This window comes from Lycorma delicatula, chromosome 3 (genome assembly GCF_047948215.1).
Source record: "Lycorma delicatula isolate Av1 chromosome 3, ASM4794821v1, whole genome shotgun sequence".
NCBI classification, from domain to species: domain Eukaryota; kingdom Metazoa; phylum Arthropoda; class Insecta; order Hemiptera; family Fulgoridae; genus Lycorma; species Lycorma delicatula.
Genome location: NC_134457.1, coordinates 66,086,894 through 66,114,057, shown reverse-complemented (window position 1 = coordinate 66,114,057; position 27,164 = coordinate 66,086,894). Strand labels below are relative to the sequence as shown.

General features: G+C 33.3%; 1 protein-coding gene across 1 annotated transcript in view; it reads left to right on the top strand.

Annotated features, from left to right (window-relative positions):
- The window catches only part of LOC142321660 (uncharacterized), a 147,485-nt gene that overhangs the window by 11,107 nt on the left and 109,214 nt on the right, over positions 1 to 27,164 (top strand). The window contains exon 2 of the mRNA XM_075359926.1: positions 18,246 to 26,921. Within this exon, the coding sequence (XP_075216041.1) occupies positions 18,418 to 26,921 (8,504 nt within the window). The 5' untranslated portion in view covers positions 18,246 to 18,417. The remainder of the gene's footprint in view (positions 1 to 18,245; positions 26,922 to 27,164) is intronic.

The window sequence follows — 27,164 nt, the reverse complement described above, 5'->3', positions numbered from 1 at the left end:
AATTATTTGTTTCTAGTTTTGGTTATTTTTTAATTTTTATTGTTTAAGCAGCAGATTTTAAACCTCTTGTAAATATGGAGTTTGAATTCCTTTCCTTGTTTTGTACAACCACACTTGAATGAAGTATGAGTACATAAAATAATAACTCATATTTATTGGTCAGATTGAGCATGTAATAAAATATACTATTAAAATTGACTTAAGAAACCCTTGTTATACACAATAAAGAAAAAATAACTTAAGGATATCTCTACCATAAGAAAAGAAAAATATAGATTTTAACGCTATATTAAATAACTAATTTGATTAAATTTAGTTAAACTTTAAAATACCTTAACCGATTTTATTTCATGTTAGTATCATAAAAAATTCAGACATTTATAAATAAAGAAATTAAGTAATAAATTCAGGCAAAAGATTTTATTCTTCATTTTAATGTGAAAATCCGATTACATTTTCATATCAAAATGAAATCCTAATTTGATAGAAATTTCGAAGTTATGTATTAGTTGTGTTTTTAAAGCACGTCCTTTTTTTAGGTTTGTATTATAAAAGAATTTAATTTCATACATTTATAAAACCACTTTCATGCAAAAATAAATATTTTTTTAAAATTATTTTATTTTAATATTTATAAAAAAAGTAATGATTCAATGAAATGTACAATAAACAAAAAGTTAATAAATGTTTATATAAGCTTTTGGTATAAAATATTAATTCAAATTGTTTTTCCTAAAACTCTTATTCTTAAATATTTATCGCAATTGTCATAGAGGAAATGAATGCAGGGGAAAATACCTTTTTTTTTTTGTAATTGCAACAAAATTAAAAATTTATATCAGTATGAATTTTTACATTACCACAGAAATGAACCGGAGTAGCATTATCAAAATTCAAAAGGTAACATAAAACTTTAAAGTGCAGTACTTTAAATTATAAATAAATTGCCTTTATTTTTATTTTTAAATAACTAAATCAAGCTTCTCATACATGGCGCGTATTCTTAAAGTGCTACTTCTCGTGCAATGAAAACTGAAGTATGGATAAACCACATACATTATTAGTGAAAATCAATTTTAAAAAAATTGATAGCTACATGACTCTTTTAATGCCGTTTTACTCCGGATCTAACAGTGTAATTTGAGGTGTAAAAACCCTATATTTGCCTTTTGGAGTTGATAAAAAAAATTTTATTTTACATTTTGACTTTGGAGACTTTGGACTCCCGTTTCGTAGCGGTGAGGGAGGGCGACTGGAACGCAAAGCATGTTCATTGGGGTTGGAGACTAACAACTACTACGGACTATCCAAGTGAGGTAATGGATATAATTAATGCTAAGAAGATTAGGTAATGCTACAGAAAGCCTGACGATAGGACTTCTTTCAACAGAGCAGCATGCAGATCTTAAAAGGATTTCTCTTTTTCTTTTTTTGTTAAGCCTCCGGAACCACCGTAAGGTATTACTTCAGAGGATGAATGTGGATGATGTGTATAAATGTAAATAAGGCGTAGTCTTGTACAGTCTCAGGTTGACCGTCCTGAGATGCGTGGGTAATTGAAACCCAACCACCAAAGACCACCAGTATCCACGATCTAGTATTCGTATCTGTATAAATGTAAGTGCCTTTACTAGGATTTGAACTTTAGAATTCTCGACTTCAAAATCAGCTGATTTGCGATGACGAGTTAACAACTAGACCAGCCCGGTGGGCTAGATTAAAAGGACTACACGCGGTCGACTGACACTTTAAACCGTTCGGCCACACCAGTTCCGTAGATTAAAAGGACTGTCTGTCACCTTAATCCGTTCGGCTACACCAGCTTCATTGAGATTAAAAGGACTACACTTTAATCTTAGCCAAGAGGCCGAGAAGCGATAGATTAAAAAGACTGCAAAGGTCCATTAGAAATGAAACATTCAACAAATACCTTGAAAATATTTCCCCCTTGAATAGTGGTAGACACTCTTTATGGAAAGCTGCCAAGCATCTCTGGCAAGCTCCCTTGAAAGCTTCGAGAGGGACATGGAACTTCGAGAGGAACAAAGCTTCGAGAGGAACGATTCCGAAAATTCTGACCTATTTGATTCTTATCTTAGCAAGGTCTTTTCACAGCTGGATGTTCAGGGTCCTGATGAAGATCAAATATGTGAATTTCTAGAGAGCCCGATTCTTTATGTTTACCAATTAAGGCATTTTCAACTTTGAAGATGCTAGAAGGAATCAAGGAAGGGAAGACATTAAAAAACGGCTCCAGGATTTTATTTGATCACTTATAAGATGTTAGTAATGCTTCCGTACAAGGCCATTCGGTACATAACAGACCTTTTCACTGGGATTCTCCGAAAAACGTGTTTTCCATCTGAGTGAAAGATTTCCTATCTAGTTACGGTCTCGAAGCCAGGTAAATCTTCTCACGATGTTACTTCCTATACTTCCTATAGACTTTAAGATGTTACTATAGATGTTACTTCCTATAGACTTTAAGTCTTCTACCGATACTATCCAAGTTTTAGAAAAGCTGTTTCTCTGGAGGCAGTGGCCTATCTTGGAACGAGAGGCGATCATACGAGATCATCAATTTGGCTTCAGGAGTGGGCACTGTATCATTCAACAATCCCATAGAGCTGTTTGAATGACACTATTCAGCAGCGTTTTTTGATGTTCAGCAAGTCTTTGATAAGGTCTGGCTGCCTGATCAAACAGAGCCTCCCTCAGACGTTTTACTCAGTCCTGCGGAGTTACTTTCATGGGGCTTTTCCCAGGTTAGGCTCAATCAGGAATTATCTGGCTTCTTCGACACGAATTTGGGTTGGGAGTTCCTCAGCTCTGTTCTGGGGCCAGTTCTGTTCGATTTTCTCATCATATCTTCCTGCTCCGGATTACGTCACTGTCACATCGTTTGAAAACGACACGGTAATCCTAGCTAATGATGACGATTTGAATCATTTGAAGATTTGAATCCTCAGCTAACCCACAATCAGAGTTAGACGAGATCGGCGCGTGGCTGGCAATTTGGAAATGGAGGACAAATCAGAACGAATCGAGCCATGTGATATTTACAATGTGAAGGGATGATTGTTGCGAAGGGTTTACCTGAATGGCATCTATATCCCTCACATTGCATGGTACCTTGGCCGACACTTGGATCGTCGCCTGAAGCGGAATGGCCACGTGGTAGAAAAAAGGAGACAACTCAACATCAAGTAAAGGAAACTAGACTGGTTGCTGGGCAGTAACTCACAGTTATCGTTATCTAATAAAATGTAGATCTACAGAGTTATCCTTAAATCTTTTTGGACGTAATAGATCCAACTATGGAATACGATGAGTAACAGCAATTTTTAAATAATTCAAAGATTCGAAAACAAATTGGTGAGGACAATAACAGAGGCGCCGTGATTTGTTAGGGGAAAAATCATGTGTATCTAGGATTACCTATTGTTTACGAAGAAATCCAAAAAACTGGCTCGTGGTATGAACAGAAATAACACAAACATGTAAATTATCTGGCAGAGTAAATTTATTAGACAACAGCGATGACATCAGGCGACTAAAAATTTCCATTTACTGGACCTGGGAGTTCTAACCAGAGAAGTGACCGGGAGAAGGAACCTAGGAGTGGGAACACAGGATGAGTCTGTCACTCTGTAGTGAACAACACTTTGATAATCTACAAATTACAGTAATTTCTATTACCGACGAATATTTGTTTTATTTGTAGTGTTGTTTTCATATATTGGTATTGATGATATATATTTTTTTTATTCTTTTTTACCTGTGATTTATTTCTGGTGCTACGAAGTGTTGAACTTCATTTGGAGCACTTATGCATAAGTGCCCCAAATGTATTATAGTATTATAAAATTGTATTATACTAAATATAGTATTATAGTATTCTCTCTCTGTAGGACAATTTTTAATTTAAAAATTACATTTCATTTATGGCCTCAGAGATAATAAACATAAAAAAATGGCATAAAAATGCTGTATTTTTATCTGAAATATTAATTCTAAAGTGTAACATAGTTTTTATGAACAGTTATATACATTATTAAATTCAGAGGGAGGAAATTCAAAAAAATCACAAAAAAATTAGAATTGATTTGGAAACATGATTGCTTAGCCATATATCAAATTTTTTGATGAGGTTCGAAATATAAAACAAGGAGTTAGGTTTAACTGTACCAAATTTAGATTCCTATTTTATTAACTAAAAAATATATTAGAAACATTAATTTTTAATCTCGTTATAGATGATCAAAACGTTTAAAATATAATGTAATATAATTTATGAAAAGATTAAAAAAAAGAAATTAATATTCCATCAGCAAGAAATCGATCTCCTTTTTGAAAAATGCAAATAAATTCACTACATCCAGGTCATTAGGAAAATGTTTTCTTAGACCAGCAAACGAAAGCTACCGAAGTACTATTCTCATAATTGTACTTGATTTGTTACTACTTAATTAAAAAGTAAAATAATCAAGATTTGTTTGTGTTTTGTTATACTTAAATAAAAAGTAAAATAATCGAAATTTGTATAATGTAAAATTTGTCAGTATAATTCAATCTATCAATTGTTTCTCTAAATTATCATTTTTGGAAATAAATAAGAATCATAGCAGATGATTTTGAATTCGTTGGAAATAAAATATTATTTTTTTATCTTAATTTTATGAATTGTAAAAATTTGATCGACCGGTTTCAGAAGAACATAAAAAATTTTTGAGTTTCTTTAGACAGGAAACCGAGTAGAACTGAAGAGTAACGAAAAATTGCTTTACTCTTCAGTGAACTCGCAGTTTATCTAACGAAAAAAAATTGGGTGTAACCAGACATAAGGATCAGAGTTTACGCCCTTTTATTTCTATTATAATGTTAAAACTTAATAGTTTAACAGGTAGTAACATATAGAACATGTGAAAATGCCTTATTATAATATATATATATAGTACGGTGATTAGATTTTATGTAAAATATATGTAAAGCACAGGATAAGATATACACTACACGAAAAAAAAATTATGCTAGAATACTCTCTGTAAAAAATAAAAAATAAAAAAAAAACTTCAGTTAAATTTAATATTCATAAAGAAGAAAAATATAAAAAGTACTTATTATTATGAAATAAATACAGTCTATACAGCGAAAATTTTTATGGCTAATAATTTTTAGCTAAAGGATAAATTTATTTGAATCTTCCTGTTACAAACTGCAAAAATATTTTTTCAAAGTTATCATGTGAATAAACTTTTCTTGTAATAAATGATATGTTCCAAATAGATAATGCGTTTATAATAACATTTCATATTAAATTGGAATTTTTTTATCATAAAGCAAACAAAATTAAAACAGAATCGTACAATCATACTTACAACAAATTTCACTATAATGTAATTAATAATTCCACTAAGTAAATTAAAACTACTTCTTGTAGACTCATCTTTGCGTCATAGTTAAAAATAAGGAATAAACTCAGCAACTATCTAACAAATAAGACTTTCCTAAAAATAAAAAAAAATAAATAAAAACAGTTCTAAGAAATAGTATATAACAGTATTTCATTGACCAGAATAGTAAATTAATTTTAAAATACGCATATATCTAAGAATGAAAGATAGCCTATATAAAGATTTCTTTATCAAATAAAGATCCACAGAATCAAAAAATTGTATTGTACAATCCTACTTATCTTTAATAATTGTATATTCCTACCGTCCTATCATTCCTATCATCCTAGAAGTTAGGATGACAATATGAGTAAATTATTGCACTACTAGCATTTACTCTTATATTATTGATAATTCTTTTCTCAGATTAAGGTTTAGGATTAAAATATAGGAAACAGCAATATTGAGGTTTTAACATATATAATAGTGGCAGCATGGAATTTAGAAATAACTGCTTTATTATATTTACCTTTATTTACATTATTTAACTAAGTGATATGTTTTTTTTTTGTTTTTTTTTTTATCTGAATTTTTACGAGCATCGACTGCTAAGGTCATTAGCCCTCGTCACATTCTTTAAAAGAAATTACTATCACCATCTGGATCGTCATATGTAAGGGTGTAAAGGGCCCTTACATTTTATTTAAAAACACAAACTACACAAAACATTAAGACACAAAAGACAAGTACAACACACAACACTTACGGGGTGTAAAGGGCCCCGATATTAAAATTTGAGATAAGGTTCTCAAAAGACCATAAAAATAAAAATTCAACCCATCAATACCACATCCTTCTTTCTTTCTTCTACGAGTCTCGTTTATAGCACCCTCGTTTTAACGAGCGCCCCAGGTGCTCGTTTGAGCACCCTCGGAGCGACCAGAACCGCCGTTGAGCAGTATATCAGTCGCGCCAGGGTGCCGTGTCAGTTGAATCCTTCTTATAAACAGGCTATAGGCATGCACTGCGCACACCCATAGCCTCGCGCCCTCAATTCACCCTTGAGGGTCCCCCATGCCATCATCGGACACACCCCGACTCACTGCTCTTGAGTGATATGTTGTTATATTTCCTTAATTTATTTTTTGTTCTTAAAAAAATATTTAAATATTGTTTTATAACGTAAAATTTGTTTACATTTTGCTCCTGAATTTTTTTTATTTCTGTTATCACTTTCATTTTTTACCTTGTTTTTGTGTTATGTTCTACTTTCAGAAGTTCTATATAGTACTAGTATTTAATTTTTGAGAAATTCCAATGGCGATTCCTTTTTAATGTGAATATCTTTCCCATAAAAAAGATGGTGCGTGGGTTTGTTTGTTATATGTGCTCAAATTTTTATTTTAGTTGCTGTTGGCGCAGAGCAGACCAATAGTGGTGCGCCGGGCGGCTGCAAGCTTGCACGAACGATTCATTCATTCGAACGATTTATATTCTTGATACGAACGATTTATCCAAAATTTTATTTGTGTTTTCGGAATAAAAAAGGAAAACTTTCGGTTAGAACTGTGTTAAAAAATCACAACTCAAGAAACAGCTAAAAATGTTCAAGATTTTGAAATTTTCGTTGAAAGCTTTTTTGTTGCTAGTACGCTAAATTCATGAACTTTATTTAGTTACAGTTGGCAAAAGATTTGATAAAATCATGTGTAATAAATATAAACCAGGTAACATTTTCGAGGTGGGCCCTAGGCTCGCCTTTTTTCTAGTGTATAATAGAATCTACGTAAGATTGCTATAAAAATGTAACTGATTTTCCATAAAAATTAAATTAAAAAAAATTAGTACTTTAACGTTACATAATTTTAAAATTAGTATTATGCATTTTATACGTAGAAACTCTTTAAAAATCCTGAAATAAAGTATAAAAAAAACAAAACTAGATATTCTTAATAAGCTTAATATATACTTAATATGCTATCTAAGGAGTAGGATGTACGTTTATTAAGATGTCTTATTTGACCGATATCAAACAGAATTTATTTTAAAACACATATAAAATTTGTTACCTAACATTCACTTTGGCTCAATCTGGCTTCCATGTTTAATGCGATATACATCTGACCTGAAATCGATGTCATTCCAGACTGTAGCCAGCAAGTCGGGCGTTACCTCTGCACCTGTGGCGTTAATTCGAAATCTTAGCTCAACAAGATCAGCAGTCAAAATTGGTACCTAAACCCGATCTTTAATAAAACCCAGCAAGAAAAAATCTAGCGGGGTCAAAGCTTTGGAGCCAGGTGGCCATGTAACGTGACCTTCACTACCAATCCACCGGCCTGGGAATCGAGATTCAAGAAACTTTCGGACTTCTAGGCGGTAGTGAGTCTTGTTGATAGTAATGACTTTCATCTTGGTCATCATCGTCTAACTGAGGAATTAGAAAATTTTTAAGCATGCCCAGATAAACGATACCATTTATAGTTGCCTCCTGGAAGAAGAACGGGCCGTTCTGTCTGGAAGAAAATCAATCTGTCTCAACGTAGGTTTGGTGCCAAAATTAAATTTTATGCCTATTAGGAGGCTCCCTACCGTACTCTCTACGAAAATTACGTTGAACTGGAGACTGACTTCAAATCGTGAAACCAAAACACCCAGTGAGCCCGTTCCATACCAGTAAATGTTTACATTTATAACAACACGGTGACAGCGCTGGGAGCCGAATTCGGTAATAATTAACTACGTGAGTTAAAACTTCTGTTTTTCTGTGAAATGAGACCTCACCGAATCTGTAAGTTATCTTAATTGATTTTTATATGCTTTTAAATTGTAAAGTCCTTTTTTAATCATCAATATATATATATATATTTATTTATATGGAAAATTGATGTTAGTGAAGATGCTTATTTATTCGAAAAAAGATTAAGGTCTGTACTAAATTAAGCTAGTGCTACAATTGAACCAAAATTTCTGTTAAACTATTAGACAATAAATGATATCACGATCCCAAAAAATATCAACAATGTTATTTGATTACAAAAATGATGTATATATTGGATTAAAGAAAGTTAAAAAAAAAAAAAAATTCCAGATGAAAATAATAATGTATGTTTTCTTTTTTGATAAGAAAATCTATATGTGCAGTAATTACTAATATATTTTTTTTAAATTTTTTATAGCGAACACTGTTCTCTTCTGCCCTAATTATTATCTAGTTCTTCTACCCCTTTTCACAATTTCATTCAAATCTCTGTTTGGTTCTCCGGCTACGTAAATACAATCACGTTTCAGTAATCAGACATGAGCACATATATGATTTGGACTTTTTAAAGCGGCAGAAAGCATTAGAAGCTTTAAAATCTATATCCATTAACTCATTTCTTATATTCCTACTTAGTGTTGATATCGATTTTTCAATTCAATGTAATTAATATGTTGGATCTTATTTTTAGTAAGGTCTTAAAGAAAAAAAAAATAGAAGTTGTCAGTTGTCAGAAAAAAGTAATAAAGTATTTCTCTATTAAACGAGTAATATATTATGAAAAAATACAGTATCGTAAAAAAAATGTATGATGTAAGTTATAAGCGTGTGAGTATGTGTTACGTTGTATAAACAAAATGTGTAGGACAGTTCTCATAGTTTTTATTGTTTAAAATTACAGAAGAGTTTTGTAATTAATAAAATACGCTTATGAAATTAACGAATTGATAAAATAAATGTTGCTTTTTGAAGCTTTATTGAACAGTTTACTTACAACACACACACGCGCGCGCGCGCGCGCACGCGACACAGAACCGATTGCATTTATTTACAACAGTGTTATTCTAGATAAAACTAAAAAATTCATTTAAAAAATGAATTATAACATTATGAAATATTATATCTGAAATAAACAATTTTAACTTAAGTACTTTTTATAAAACTTAATACCTTTAAAAATAGTACAGTTTTTATTTTTTAGTTATTATATTTATATTTGAAACTGACAAGTGTCAGGTCTGAATACTAAACGTCAGCCCGTCTCACACTCAAACTAATTCATAGCGACCTACGAGGCTAACAAATGTCCATGTAGTACTGAACCCATGTACTCATTGTATGTTTAAAATTTCTTTTCTGCATCACTTACAATAAATCACTATATTTAAATTAAAAGAATTACTTATTAAATTTTCATTTTCCAATTTAGCTCCAAGCATTTTAAAAAAAATTAATATTTAGTTGATATAAATCCTCTCATATTTTTTATTATAAACCGATTATAATAGCCTCGATATTTTCATTTAATCCTAAATTCGGAGTCACTATTTTTCGTTTCACTAATACAATACGTTCGGAAAATTGCTGTGCACTGGAATTATGGAAGTGTAATGACAAAAGTTTCTTAATTATTATTTTGTATTTTTATTTAATTATTTTATAGAAACGGTTATTACAATAATTGGAATAGTTTATAACAGGTATTGAAAATGACCTCCTCCAATATCAGTACAACTTTTATTAATTGAACTGTTATAATTGACCTGAGCTATAATTGTAGGGGAATGGGACATAAGGTGGGTCGTTGTAGTGAACCCTAGAAATATTAAGACATGAAATGCCTAAACATTTCAAACATTTCACATCTAAAGAGTGGACACCGGACCGTAGGCCGGGATTGTGGCCATCGTCAGTTATGAAATGCCTCCAGATAAACGCCAATAGGAGGACGGCGGTCCATTACCTGGTTAGGCCGCGACAGCTGAGGGATATGTGAATTTTCTGTTGGTTACGAAACAGAATACAGGATTGGTATCCTCTGGAGGCTGGGTGGTGCATACTGGTAAGGACGGAGTGTGTCAAACAGGTCGTGAGAGGACGAAGCTTTGTGGCTGTGGGCCTGACGGTGTGCATATTTGTGAGCTGCTGTATATCTCCTAATTGTGGTGATGCCCGGTTCGAGACGATCCTAGTGGATTTGGGGAATTTGGTGTAGGGAGCGGAGATGCTGGTGATACTCACAGGTGACTAATGCTGAATGCATTGAGCTTGGTGGGATACGGTCCACCCGCCTAGGATACACCCTTGTCGCAATGCTTGGAATGTTGGGATTGGCTGTCCTGAATACCCCGACTATCCTGACATATGTTGGTTGAGGATAGGGCTCTGTGATTGATATCGCGGCGGTCCTCGACAGGCTCCTCCCGCGGGTAACTGTCAAGTACATCCCGCTGGGATGTACTTGACGGTGAGTTTTCTAGTGACCACCGGGCAATCCTGTTCACAACCCAGTTTAAGAGTCCGGTATGTCAACACAGGTATCACAGGTGGAGGCCTACTGTGATGCAGGCTTCATTATTTGCTGATTGAGTGGCTAATAGATTGGAGGGTCTGCAGGTTTTGCGATTGCGTTGAGGGAAGAGAGTGTCAGGCTACGACCAAGACTTGGCCAGACAAAGAGGTGGGTTTACTGGTGGTCCGGGGCCATTCTCTTCCTCAGAACTGAGGCTCTTGCAACCAGGAGGAGACTGCAACGGGTGAGGAGGAGCCGTTCTGAACAAGTCGTAGAGGCAGAGACTACGTACAGGTCTGCTCGAAATGGACTATGTGCCGCAATCAAGATCGCTAAGCTGGAGGCCTGAAGTAAGTTAGTGAAAGATTTTGACGTCGACCAATGGGGGAGGGCGTATAAGGTGATGTTGAAGAGGTTTGTAGGCCTCTTCTGCCTTTGTCCAGAGGACAGGCGTTGCGAGCTCAGTCTATTTCCTATCACGGATACGGATCACACCGATGTTGTCGGCCACCAGGTATTGGTGACGGTATTGGTGAACGCGCATCCATAGCTGGTCCTGGAAGCCCTGAATAAAGTGTTGGGTTCTAGAAGGTTTCCCCAGGTCCTGGAAGGGAGGTCAGCTCCTTCTTGTCTGCAGGCCATGTGGTGGCTTATCGGCCGATTTGTTGCGCACCACGCAACATGTTGTTGAGTGGCGGGCTGTTGAGGAGCTAGCAGCTGGGATCCTGAAGTCGAAGGAGAAGGAGTATCATGACCGGGATGCAGATTGGGGAACTACTGGTACGGGAAGGGCGGGCAGCCTTAATCAGGAAGTGGGGGCTCGCTGAGGTGGACCGCACCCGATGGGTGATTGGGGACTCTGGGATCTCGGGAGTGGAGCCTGTGGCTTATGCGGGCTGTCTAGGAGGGGGAGAATTAAGACCACGTCCCGATGGTGGTCCGTTTGGGGATTTACCACTTGAGGCAAGGAATAAAGACCATAGTCCCAATGGGGATCCCTGGGGTGTCCCCGTCAGAGGCACGGCAACAGCAGATGTTTGTCCTAGTGGGGGCCGCTTTTGGGGTGTCCTCGCTTGAGGCGAGGCATAGAAGACCAAGCCCTGGCCGCTTGGGTTGCTCTGGCGTGGACGGCATAGCCGGGCGCGCCGGGGATCTACTGAAAGAACCATTACGTGTCTCGCAACAATTGATTCCGATAAACGAAACGAAGCACGTTCAATCACAACTCAACAACTGTCGTCTTGGTTTATTATTTAGCAACGCCCAACGAACCCACAGGGGAACCGACCAAACGCAGAAAGAACAGAATGCATCAGATAATTCTAAAGCATAATGCAAATCGACTTTCCGAACGCACTGTAGTAAAGATGTACAAATATAAGTTAAACGTAAAAATGGTAAATGCAATATTACAAATTATTTAACCGTAATACTTCCATTATCATTTCACTCATTCGATGTCGTTTTAACGCAATTAATTTAGAACTTATTCTGATCTTGAAATAAATAAATGGGTCATCATACAAGGAGAGTAAAAAGTAGGTATATTATCGATTTTAGTAATTATTTATCTGACTTTGGTAACCTGAATTACAACTTACATTTACCTCAATCATTATTAACAATATTTAGCTTACTACGAAGCCTAGAGTAAAATTTTCTATTTAAAAATACATTCGGTACGTTTGAAGTACATTCACATTGTACTTCGGAATAAATTTATTAAAGAGTTATTTTGGAGAAGGAAGAAATAATTTGTAACATTCAAACAAAGGTGTTAAATGTAGTCTGGAAAAAATATTAATTAAGCATTTACTTTAACGTTTATGATACAACAGCAACATAATTAACAGCTCGCAAAATATATTAACAAGTCAGCTAAATAATAATAAAAAAAAAAAAAAAACAAATCAAAACGAATAATAATAATAATATAATAGTGTTCACATTAACAAGAATCAAAACCAAAAGAATTTGGTTACGAAAACTTACAAAATGCCTCTAAATTACAAATATTTCATTAAAAATAAAGTAAAATAATTCATATCAAAAGCAAAAATGGCTGTTTATATACACAAATAAAATAATTGTAATTTAACTGTTATATAGTGAATTCAACCAGAAGATGATTCTTTTTTTACATTAGATTTTAAATATACAAGACAACTTAAAATCTATCTTTGGAATATAACGAAATCTTATGAAATATAAGTTCTTTCAACTCTAAAAATGGCTTTTATTTACAACATTTGAAACATTCCAATATGTATTTATTATTGTTGCTCGTTATTTGATTTTGTTCAATATAAATTCTTCTTTATAGATTTGAGTTTTCAATGTGCTTAAAACATTATTATTGCAATAAATTTCATACAAAAGTATATATTATTTTTAATTTAACAAAAATCATTACATTTCGACCATATACTTACTAATAATTGCTCCTCTCTCAGTAACACAGTTAGAGAGATCTAAAATATAAACTATGTTAAAAGAAGATTAATGACAAGGTAAAATCTATATTTAAGTAAAAAAGATGGTATTATACGTGAAAAATTTCATCTTATTTCGATTTAACAATTTTTCTGATACAAAATACAATAACGTGCATTCATTTACGCACAGAAAATTCAGACTACTGAAAATTATAGTTTATCTGAAATAGATTCCTGAATAACAGAAGATATTTATTATCGAATTATGTAAATTAAATTATATTCCTTGTATGAAAATTCCTTTTTATTATCGTGGGAGTATTATATACTGATTGATTCATATCATATTCCGGAAATCATAAGATCCAATGGAAGTTTCTTGATTGAGGTCGACAGACAGGTAAATCCCTTGCTCGTTTAGTGATTTGTACATTGTTAACATCTTTGAATTTCCAGAGTAAGGTGTTTTTATTACTTAATCGGATAACAGAATAATGCTTAGGAATACATGACGTAGTCGGTGGTAATAAAAAATAGTTGATCTTAATACGCCTCGAAATGTCTATGAGATTTCTTGGTACATTCTTACGTAACACAAAATTACGTAAATATCTATTTTTTGTAGAATTTTTTCAGTAAACTACTTTTCAAAGTTAGTTTTTTAAATCTTTTGCAGATGTAATAGAAAATATTTACACACTAGATATTATTCTCTCGGAAAACTGGAAAATAAGAATTAATATCCAGCATTATATTCCATTATTTTGGTTATATAAATAAAAATAGAGGGAAAAACAAAATAAGATAATAGCAAAATCGGGTAGTTATTCAAAATAATATAAATGGAAAAAATTAATATACATATATATATATATATATATATATATATATATATATATATATATGTGTGTGTGTGTGTGTGTGTGTGTGTGTGTATCGATTTGTAATTATGCAAATCTATGAATGTGGTGATTTTGTTTTGTAAGTTAATAAACCTACTATTAAGAAAAAAAAAATAAGTAAAACTATGTAATGGAAGATGGAAAGTTGAATTGAAGAGGGTCGTGCGAAATCCAGTTTTGTGTGTGAGGAGAGAGCATTATCAGAATAAAATACTAATGCTGCATCGTTGCTCCGCTGTGAACTTGAACTGTCAATGACCTTGCTTAATCTATGTCACGATTCTAAGCCACTTAAAATATCTTACGGTGTAGATAAACAAGTATAAACTATGTTTAATTAAATTCGGTATTTAAAATTTTAAAAATAGCTACAGATTGCCTATTTCTTGAAGGTACTATGTTGTTTGAAATTAACTTCACGAAAAATCTAGTGACAAAATCCTTTTTAATACTCCACACGTTAAATGGTACTGAGATATGTTAATAGAAATTATCTCATATTATCTCTTTTAGATAAATTTCAACTCTTTTGATCCATTCACTCAAAACTCTTGCTGCGCCAACAAAATTATTATATACTATAATTACAAAAAATAAACTACACTTCAACTATATGAATTATATAATTAACACATACTACACTGTTGATAAAAAGTAAAACGAAATGAAAAAAGGACAGTTAAATAAAAGTTCCATATTTAATTTTTTTAAAATTATTTATAAAACATAAAAACATAAAAAGAAAACATGATTCTTTTCTTTTTAAATTGAAGAAATTTAAGTATTCATAAATTATCGTTAAGATTAACAGAAAAAAATGGAGTAGTAATTAAATACAGATTTATCTTCCTGTTTTGCGTTCAGTAATGGTACAAAAACGATTTTTCAGAAGAAATTCCATATAGAAAATTAAAAAAAGAGGAAAAATTAAAAAAAAAGATAACATTAAATTTAAACACTCAGATATGTTTCATAGATTTCGTAGAATATTTACTTTTGGTATTGATGTTATCACAAAACGAATATCAAATAATGAAGGTAAACAATAATAATATTATTATTTTATAATTATAATTACGTTTTTTAATTGTAGTAGTTAAAATATTTTTTAACTACTATAATTAAGTTTTATTAAAATAAAAATGTATAAAAGTATAACCTTACTAAATAAATGAAAGGGCATTTCAAAATAGGTATTTCACTCGTTGCATTTAATTAAAAAACTGAAATTAGCACCAAATTCCAATTTTTAATATAATTATTCTCATATTAAAAAAATTAAGGATCAGCTAAAAAAAAAATTGTGATTTTTATATTTAATCTTAATTTATTTTTGTAACATTTTAAAGTATAATCCTAGAAAGGTTGTGATAATTAATGATATGCTTGATGATGCAAATTTATTTGAAAGGATTCTGTGATGAGGTTATGTAATAATTCCTGATGAAATTAAATAACTGTATTCAATAGTGGTACGTCTATTGGATTAAATAGTGAAATTGATGGGTTCTTATTTTTTATTAATTTTTTTAAATTTATTTCTTGTTTTATATTTTATAAGTTATCTTATTTTTTTTGTTAAATGTTTGAATTTGTATTGTTTTTATATTTTATTAACAATTTCTTGCATATGTGTGTATATATATAAAATGATTAAGTAAAATATTTACAATAAGAAAATTAACAGAAACTAACAAATTAAAATAAAATCAACTCTTATGATTTGTTTACCTTTCGCGATGTTTATCTAACATAATATAGTTTTTTATTTTACTATATAACTAATTTAAGAAGTGCATCAGAAGACGCTTAGAATTAACAGATTAAACCTTTTCTTTTGCGTTCACCAAATTATAGATCAATTTCCGCTAAATTAATCTTCATAGGGGTTTTCAGTTCTTTAATCGAAATTATTATTAGGATTACAGGTACTGTAAAGGGATTTTGATTTTATAATATTAATTTACTATAAAATTAACCCAAAAATATGGTTGATTATATTCGAATAAATTGGAATTTATCGAAGCATTACCGCCAGTGAAACAGATCTTAAGCAGCACTGGTGAAATATAGACAATTGGTTGCAGTAATATTATGCTAGGTTTTTTCTCGATAGATTGATAATTTCAAATAATCAACATTTACTTCGTTTAAAAACATACAAAGACTACTGGTAATAGGCTTAATATTACATGACGCCTCGATCTCGTCTTGTCTATCAAATACTAAGTGGTCAGTATAGTGTTTGGTAATAAGCTAGCTACAGTTTTATATATATATAAAACATACATAAAAAATATATATATATGTATAATTAATTTAATTTGAAAAATTTAATATATTACAGAAAGTTAATCAAAACAGGCGCGTTTGATAGAGCACTATTTTTTAATGAAATGTTTGACTATAATTGACTATATATATATTTGACTATAAAAGTGCAGACTATAATTGTATGGCATTATTTAAATTTTCTTGTGATAAAAAATATACGGAAAATTTATAAATATCAACCTTTTTAAGTAGTATACATATATAAAAATACTTCCGTAATACAGAAAATATTAATAAATCATTATAAATATTAAATAAATTAATTACGAAAAATGCCGTAAGCATCTCCGTTGGAGATTGGTTTCTGAGAAACCATGAAATCAGCACAATATTTAATGTTATTATTTAATTTTACTTAATTATTGAAAGCACTTAAGAGCATCAATTCTGTTAAATCATAATAGGGAGCGTACAAAATTAGAGCTTACTTTTTTTTTACAGTTTAGAAAATATAAATCTAAACCAATTTTACTAAAAAAATGTGTGTAAGAACCGTTAATTATTCTTTTGTTTGGAATAAGGAAAGTAGGTTTTAAATTTGTATTAGGTCTATATATTATTCAGAAACGTAGGAATGATAATAATATATTTTACAGTACTTAGTTTTAAACGAGAAAATGTATCCAAACAATAACATTGTTTTTGTTAAGTTTATGAGGAAAATGTAGGTAGATTTTGTATAGATATACGAGTATTTTAACAGCAGCCTTGATTTTACTTAATTTGCCTTTTCCGTTTATCATTTAACATACTGTATTTGTTAAAGACCTATGTTTATATATAGCTATGATATCATCTTATTATTATTTGTATATAATAGTCGACAAAATAATTAGCAAAAATAATTAGTTATATAAATTATTTATTTTAGTACTGGTGGTTTTTTGGTACTATCAACACGCACACATACACACACACACACACACACACAGAGAGAGAGAGAGAGAGAGAGAGAGAGAGAGAGAGAGCATTCTTTTATGAATTCTTTTTTTAATATTATTCGTAGATAATCAGTGATCTTTGCAACTCTTTTTTTTTTTAGCAACTAAGTTTTTTAGCTGAATAATCGAAATTAATTCAGAGAAACACTAATTCAAATTCTCATTCATTCGGTTTTATAAACGAAACGTTCATAAAATAAAAAACCTTTTCCATATCTAATTTGTTGGAATTTAAATTAATTTTGTTAATAATAATGTCTACGAAAACGAAAAATGGATATTATTTTACCTTAAGAAACTTATACAATAAAATAGATAAATAAAATAATAACCCTTTTTCTTAACTTGTTTTAAATGAAATTTTCAATTTATAAACTATTGTTTTTTTAACATTTAACATTGTTGATACAACTTGCTTTTTATAACATAAAAAGTATAATAAATTATCAGTATTATACAGCAAATCTGTTAATGAACTTTTAACTTTGTAATTAAATGAAATTTATATTATTTTCATTTCTGCAAGAAGTTGTTCTACACAATTTATTAATTTTATGGAATCTGAACTATAGTTTACAATTCTGTCATGATAGACAGTTTTATTAGATTAATAAAGCTGATAAACAAATTTATAAGAATAGAATAATAATAAAAAAAAAGTATATATATGAATATATATACATAACTATATATTGATATATGAATAAAAAATCAGATGTGTAAGGGTAAAATGAAATCAATAATATTGATTAATGAAGTACTGTATTTCTTAACAATGTTTTGTTTTAATAAAATGATTCGTTATTTTAACCAAAACAAGCAAAGCTTCTTAATGTGGAAATGCACATTATATTACGTTACAGTGACACTTTAGGCGATCACCGTAATGTATCAATAAGTTAGTGATTCATCTCGCCTACTACATGTATGTAGGATTGTTTGACTGAACGCTTGTTTGTTGTTGCAGCGTGGGTGCAACCAGTTCCATGAGGCCGCAACAGTATTCACGTTACGTAGTAGAGGAGTGGGAAGGCCAGGCCCTGATTGGCGGAACCCCCAGCGACTAGCTAGACCAGATCTCACTCCGCTAGTCAGTTCTTTAGTGACAACCGTAGCGTACGTAGTGTTAGTGACGCGAAATGTTGAAGACTGTACCGGCCGCCGCATCCGGCGGCACAGTGCAACAAGAAAACGTCGGCCAAAGTGTCGTCTCCACAACCGCCAAATCAAAATCGACTGCGACATCCAAGAGTAGTAATGTAGTTGAGAAATCATCTAAAATAAGTGAAACCGTCAAGATGATTGGCTCAAAATTTTTTAAATCGGACAGTGCGAAGCATCAATCCACTTCAAGCGGACAAAATACTGGTAAGTCCTCACAAATTAAAAGTACTTCTAAATCAAAAATAGATAGTTCACCTTCAGATAAAAAGTCAGATAAAAAAATGGATAAAAAATCTAAAAAAGTAACAAAAACGGGCGTAAAAATAATAGGTTCAAAAATAATAAAAACTGCTGTAGAAGAAGAAGATGACGATTTGCAAATTACGGAAGTTGGAACAGACCAAGATAGGGCTGAATTCGATGTTAAATCGACATCATCCACTTACATTGTAGATGATGCAGGTGATGCCAGGTCGACATCATCCACCTACGTAGTAGATGATGCTAGTGACGTTAGGTCGACAACATCTACATATGTTGTCGATGATTTGGCATTAGATTTAATGTCTCCAGAGAGCAATACACAATTCCAATTTCCTCAGACTGGTTTTAGAGATTTAACTCATTCTAACCAACAATCAGATAATATAACATACCGAAACGAGTCTCAGCAACAGTTCATTGATTCGACTTTCTCTAATTCTGAAAGTATGCAAAGATCCTCTACTTCTAAAGAATTTAATACCGCCTCTGTTCATTCAGATTATCAAGTAGCTTCTTCTGCGACAGAAGTCTTTAAAAGTGGGACAATTAATTCTAAAACTGGCTTAGCAAGTAGGATCCAATCTGAGTCTTTTGATGCCTCCGACAATCAGATGTCATCTGCCAAAAATATTCAGCGGTCATCAGTAGAATCGGGAGTTAGGTTAGTAGGTTCCAAGATCGTTAAAGTACCAGCTTCTATAGCTGATACAACAAATGATTTTATTAACGCTGAAAGGGGTAGTGGTCTATTACAAATTTCTTCTGAATTAGATTCAAAACAAACAAATGTAATTCAAAGTCATTTATCAGAAAAATCCCGTAGTAGTCGTAGTACTAGTAAGACTTCTAACTATGTTACTGCTGCTGATACTGTCACAACTACATCATCTGACAGATTAGTATCCGCTGATGGTAGGATGCAAAGTATGCCTGGAGAGAAAGGCATTAATTTAAGTAAAGTTTCTTCTACTAATTTCGAGACCGCAGATTTTGCAGCATCAACAGTTAAAAATGTTTCAAAGAGTTCTCAGTCTGTAGAATCCCGTTCTGTAAGTTCCTCTGATGTTTATGAAAATGTATCGCAGCAAAAAACGACTGAAATATCTGACTCTAACTTAATTAAATCGAAAGGTAGTTCACAAAAAAGTGGCATGACTTTTGATAAAAATACTCAATTGCTTGATAAAAAAAACAACAACGCACGTACCACTGTAGTATCGAAGAAAGGTGTTTCTACTGCAGCTTCAAAAGTAGAAATTACGTCTTCAGGTACCCCACCCCCTCCAAATGCAGGTGATAGAATTAGTGTTGCAACGAAAACAGAGCATGGACCTGATGGTACTAAAACTGTTACAAAAATTACAACTTATACCAGTCCCGACGGTAAAGTAACAACCCATACAACAAAAATAATTTCGAAGTCGGGGAAAGAGACTGTTACAACTTCAACAGAAGTTACTGAAGGTTCAGGAGAACAAAAAGCCGAACAATCAACTAGGGGAGAACAGGTGATTAGGACATCATCTACATCGTCAGTAACCAAAGATGGAGTAAAAAAAGATATTTTGGACACATCCTTAGCAACAGAAAGCGGCAGTGATATAGATAAGCATGGATCACCTCAGGATTATGAGATTACATACACGGTTAAAATGATTGGAGGTAAAATAGTTAAAGTTCCTGAAAAACACGAAAAAAAATCTCGTGTAAATACACAAATTGAAAGTTCTATGCAAGAACGATCAAAGAGTTCTGCAACATCTATTTCTACAAAAGAGATTCAGCAGAGCAAATTTGCTTCAGACAGTAGTGTATTAACAAAAGACGAATTTTCTGATAAAAATAAAACGGTTACTTCACGTATTTTGAAGTCACCTGAAGGTAAGAAGAACGCTGATGAAGTTCCGACAGATGTTAAGGGAAGGAAGGATGAAAATGATTATTTAAAGGTTGTACGAACAGACGATTCTTATGACGAAACAATAGATAAAGAAACAAAGAGAGGAACTGCAGAAGTAAGAACGGAAATTATTTCATCAACGGATGATCGGTTTGAAACAAGAAAATCATTATCAACAAATGCTGCACAAATTTCACAAAGTTTCATTGAAATTGAACAAGGAAAACAAGAATATGATGAACAAAAAATTCCGGGAACGGCTATTTTAACAGATACAAGCACTGAAAAGTTCCCTTCCGGTAACAACTATAATGTTAAGGAAGGATCTCAGTTTAAAGTAGTCAAAGACGCATCGAACCAATACACCATTGCGGACAGGAAAACTGAGATTGTAGACGATGTAAATGTAAAGATGGTAGCAGGAAAAATAATAAAAAGTTCAGGATCTCAAGAAGTCAAGAAACTAAGAGAGATTTATGAAAACAGCCGAGACATCCAATCGAAATTTGATGAAACTAGTGTTCAGAAAGTTGGTACGATTAAAACAGGCAAGACTATACTTGATGTGAATGAAAAATCAAAAACTGACGACAGGAAATCTCAGAGTGTGCAAGAAAGTGCACCAACTCAGAAAGTAAAGCTAGTAGGAGGAAAAATAGTCAAAGTAGGAGTGGATGACTACACTTATTACACCTCAAAGACCAAGGATAAAAAGCAGGAGAAACCTATTCCTCAAACTGGTGATAAGCATAGAGGGACTGATCAACGAACAGAACCTGGCACATCAGTAGTGGAAAGAAAAATAACTACTCAAGCTACTAAAAAACAGAGTGCTAAAGAGAACGTTGACATCCAACAGGCAAAATCAGTTACTCGGGATTCATTATCAACAGAAGTTGTGCAGGTTGACATTCGTGAGAGCAAGGTAGCGAAGGACGCGATAAAGAGTAAAACATCTTTAAGGCAAGAGGAAGAAGATGTTAAACAATTTATAGAAAAACGTGATGGAAAATTTTCTGAGCCAATGGACGGTAATATCAGTTACTCCAAACATGTGTTATCTCCAGAAAAATCATACAGAATAGTAGAGAAAGATGAATTTTACACAGATTACAAAAAACAATCTCCTGATTTTTCAGAAGATAAATTACTTAAATCTTTGACAACAAACGTTAAATATGATGAAACAAAACAAATATACGAATCCACACATGATACCAGTTACAATGAAGATGTGTCATTTAAAGACTCTTCTATTAATAAAACATTTATAACAGATGAAAAATACAAAACCTCATTAGGGACAGAAATACCGTCCACTCGAAATGCGCCAGAAAAATTCATTGATACTCCTAAAGAAAAATCGCAGCCATCATCTGCTAGACATGACCAAAGTCCAGAAAAACAGAAATCGCCTAAAGAGGACAGTAAGGAGTGGAAGCCACTACCCGCAGCTGGAAAACCTAGCTATACTCCAGAAAAAACACCTAATCATTATGACAAAACAAGAACACCTGACAGACAAGGAAAAGAAAAAGGCCCGAAAGACGAGAGTAAGGAATGGAAACCTGTTCCTGCCGCTGGTAAACCAAGTCACATGCCAGAAAAGACGCCACTCAGCATTGAAGAAACTAAAATATTAGATAGACAGCGAAAAGACAAAAGCCCGGATGAGGATAAGGAAAGGAAATCTCTTCCTGCCGCTGGTAAACCCAGTCACACGTTAGAAAAGAAGCCCGTCGTTTACAAAGATACTAAAATGCATCATACACAGCCGTATGATGATTTCTCTGAAGACAAATTGATTAAATCAATAACAAACGTGAAATATGACGAATCAAAACAACTCTATGAAACTAGACACGATACATTTTACACTGAAGACACATCATTAAAAGATTCTTCTGTTGTTAAACAATTTATTACCGAAGAAAGTTACAATCAGTTACCAGCAGCAGGAAAACCATCAACTAAACGTGATACGCCTACAGACAGGACACAACATCCTGCTGATAAACGCGATCAGAGTCCAGAAAGACGAAAATCAGCAAAAGACGACGAAAAAGAATGGAAAACACTGCCTGCTGCGGGTAAACCTAGCTATACTCCGGAAAAAACACCTCCTGGACAACAAGGTAAGAAAACACCAGAAAAACCTGGAAAAGAAAGAATTCCAAAGGATGAAGATAAAAAACCTCTTCCAGCAGCTGGGAAACCTAGTTTTACTCCAGAAAAGACTCCAATAGGATTAAAAGAAACTGATAGACCGGATAAAAAAGAAAAAGATAAAAGACCTACAGATGAAAGGAAGGAATGGAAACCGCTTCCAGCAGCTGGAAAACCTAGCTCTGCTCCAGAAAAGAAGCCAGTTGTATATGATGATACTTTAAGACATCATACTCAATCCTATGATGATTTCTCTGAAGATAAACTGATTAAATCTCTTACAACAAACGTGAAATACGACGAATCAAAACAAATCTTTGATTCTAGACATGAATCTTTTTACACTGAAGACACATCAGTAAAAGATTCTTCTGTTAATAAACAATTTATTACCGAAGAGAGTTACAATCAGTTACCAGCAGCAGGGAAACCATCAACTAAACGTGATACGCCTACAGATAGGTTACAACATCCTGCTGATAAACGTGATCAGAGTCCAGAAAGACGAAAATCACCAAAAGACGACGAAAAAGAATGGAAAACACTGCCTGCTGCAGGTAAACCTAGCTATACTCCGGAAAAAACACCTACTGGACAACAAGATAAGAAAACACCAGAAAAACTTGGAAAAGAAAGAATTCCAAAGGATGAAGATAAAAAATCTCTTCCTGCAGCTGGAAAACCCAGCTATACTCCGGAAAAGATACCTATCGGTCAACAAGATAAGACAACCCCAGAAAAATATGGAAAAGATAAAATTGCAAAGGATGAAGATAAAAAACCTCTTCCAGCAGCTGGGAAACCTAGTTTTACCCCTGAAAAGACTCCAATAGGGTTAAAAGAAACTGAAAGACCGGATAAAAAAGAAAAAGATAAAAGACCTACAGATGAGGGAAAGGAATGGAAATCTCTCCCAGCAGCTGGAAAACCTAGCTCTGCTCCAGAAAAGAAGCCGGTTGTATATGAAGATACTATAAGACATCATACTCAATCCTATGATGATTTCTCTGAAGATAAACTGATTAAATCTCTAACAACAAACGTGAAATACGATGAATCAAAACAAATCTTTGATTCTAGACACGATTCTTTTTACACTGAAGACACATCATTAAAAGATTCTTCTGTTGTTAAACAATTTATTACTGAAGAGAGTTACAATCAGTTACCAGCAGCAGGGAAACCATCAACTAAACGTGATACGCCTGCAGATAGGTTACAACATCCTGCTGATAAACGTGATCAGAGTCCAGAAAGACATAAATCACCAAAAGACGACGAAAAAGAATGGAAAACACTGCCTGCTGCAGGTAAACCTAGCTATACTCCGGAAAAAACACCTACTGGACAACAAGATAAGCAAACACCAGAAAAACCTGGAAAAGAAAGAATTCCAAAGGATGAAGATAAAAAATTTTTTCCTGCAGCTGGAAAACCCAGCTATATTCCGGAAAAGATACCTATCGGTCAACAAGATAAGACAACCCCAGAAAAATATGGAAAAGACAAAATTCCAAAGGATGAAGATAAAAAGCCTCTTCCAGCAGCTGGGAAACCTAGTTTTACCCCTGAAAAGACTCCAATAGGGTTAAAAGAAACTGAAAGACCGGATAAAAAAGAAAAAGATAAAAGACCTACAGATGAGGGAAAGGAATGGAAATCTCTCCCAGCAGCTGGAAAACCTAGCTCTGCTCCAGAAAAGAAGCCGGTTGTATATGAAGATACTATAAGACATCATACTCAATCCTATGATGATTTCTCAGAAGATAAACTGATTAAATCTCTTACAACAAACGTGAAATACGATGAATCAAAACAAATCTTTGATTCTAGACACGAATCTTTTTACACTGAAGACACATCAGTAAAAGATTCTTCTGTTGTTAAACAATTTATTACCGAAGAGAGTTACAATCAGTTACCAGCAGCAGGGAAACCATCAACTAAACGTGATACGCCTACAGATAGGTTACAACATCCTGCTGATAAACGTGATCAGAGTCCAGAAAGACGAAAATCACCAAAAGATGACGAAAAAGAATGGAAAACACTGCCTGCTGCAGGTAAACCTAGCTATACTCCGGAAAAGACACCTACTGGACAACAAGATAAGAAAACACCAGAAAAACTTGGAAAAGAAAGAATTCCAAAGGATGAAGATAAAAAATCTTTTCCTGCAGCTGGAAAACCCAGCTACACTCCGGAAAAGATACCTATCGGTCAACAAGATAAGACAACCCCAGAAAAATATGAAAAAGATAAAATTCCAAAGGATGAAAATAAAAAACCTCTTCTAGCAGCTGGGAAACCTAGTTTTACTCCAGAAAAAACTCCAATAGAATTAAAAGAAACTGATAGACCGGATAAAAAAGAAAAAGATAAAAAACCTACAGATGAAAGAAAGGAATGGAAACCGCTTCCAGCAGCTGGAAAACCTAGTTACGTTCCGGAGAAAACACCCATTGATTACAACAAAACTACAACACCTGACAAACAGCGAAAAGAAAAAAGCCCTCAGGATGAGGATAAGGAATGGGTATCTCTTCCTGCAGCTGGAAGGCCTAGCTTTACTCCGGAAAAGACACCAATCGGTCAAAAAGGCAAGAAAACACCAGAAGATGTAAAAGAGAGAAGTCCAAAGGATGATGATAAGAAACCTCTTCCAGCGGCTGGAAAGCCTAGTTATACTCCAGAAAAGACACCTACCGATTTAAAGGAACCTGAAAGACCAGAAAGACAAAGAAAAGGCATTAGACCAACGGACGAAGAGAAGGAATGGAAACCACTCCCTGCAGCTGGAATGCCTACTTATTCTCCAGAAAAGAAGCCATTGGGGTACGAGGACACTAAAACGCCAGATAAGGAAGGAAAACAGAAATCACCCAAAGATGAAGAAAAATGGAAACCCCTTCCTGCTGCTGGGAAACCTAGCTTCACACCAGAAAAGAAGCCTAGTGATCATGAAGAGAGTAAAAAACCAGAAAAAGGAGGAAAACAGAAAACCCCGAAGGATGAAGAAAAAGATTGGAAATCTCTTCCTGCGGCAGGAAAACCATCTCAAACGCCAGAAATAAAACCATTTGGTCAACAAGAAAGTAAAATACCGGATAAAAGTAAACCGACCGAAAGAAAGGAAACTGATAAACCAGATGACAACAAAAAACCGAAATCAATGCCTGCTGCTGGGAAACCAAGTCGACCCGATGAATTATCAGCACCTAGTCATGATGTCATGCCCAAGACCCCTGAGAAACCTTCCAAAAAGTCACCTGATAAGAAAGAAAAGCCGGAAAAACTTAGCGATCAATTAGATAGAAAAACACAAGTAACTGAAAAAATTGTGGGTGAAACTGTAAAAATGATAGGAGGAAAAATAATTAAAACGAAAGTGACTGCAGCTCAAGATATCAAGAAACAAAAGACAACAAAGGATTCAAAAACATCTACTACGTATTACACAGTAGATGAACCTTTTACAGTAGAAATTCCGTACACTAATGAAAGGAATGAAATCGTTGTATTTGATGAGGATGATAAGACACCACGAAAGCCTGATTCACCGAAGGGTGTAAAACCGTATGCAGGCACAGAAATAGAAAGACAGGTTTATGAAGAAACCGACAACATTTCCGTGTCAAAACAATTTCGTTCTTCGTCTACCAAAGAAGCGGTCGCTAGAACTTCTCAGACTATAAGGAAATCTGTCACGGAAAAAGCAGTAAGAACAGCTACGGGTGAATGGATAACTACTACAGTACAAGATGAAGAGGTTCTACAACCAGAAATTACTGAAATTTATGTAACTGAAAAAGGTGACACCAAAGTTAGTGATACAATTTTGCGTGAAGTCACATTAAAAGATATTAAAGATATTACCGATAAAAAAGTGGTTAAGGAGACGACACAAAAAGAGGCAGTTTTTGAAGATGTTGAAATTAGAAGTTCCCAAATCGATGATACATTTGTCGATAAAAAAGAAAGAACAGATATTCGAAGAGAATCTTATGTCGTTCACGAAGGAGTCACAGAAGAACAGAAACTTCTACAAACGACCCGAGATACGCCGAAAACGACACCAAAAGTTACCAAGGAGTTGAAACCTAAAGAAGACGTGAAAGAGCAGTGTATCTGTGAGATGTGCACTTGTGGGTAAGTACATTATTAATTTTTGTTTAATATTACTATTATATTTAATTAACATAAACTAAATTAAGTCAGATTAGGTCACTAATGTAATACAACGAGAACTAAATCTAAAACTTGTTGATTTTCTTCTTTCAAACCGACAAAACAATTAAATTTGCTACTTCTGATTATATTAGTTATTTCCGAGTTTCAATACTTTTCGCGTACTACAGTTTAGATGTGAGTAAATAAATCATACATTTTTTA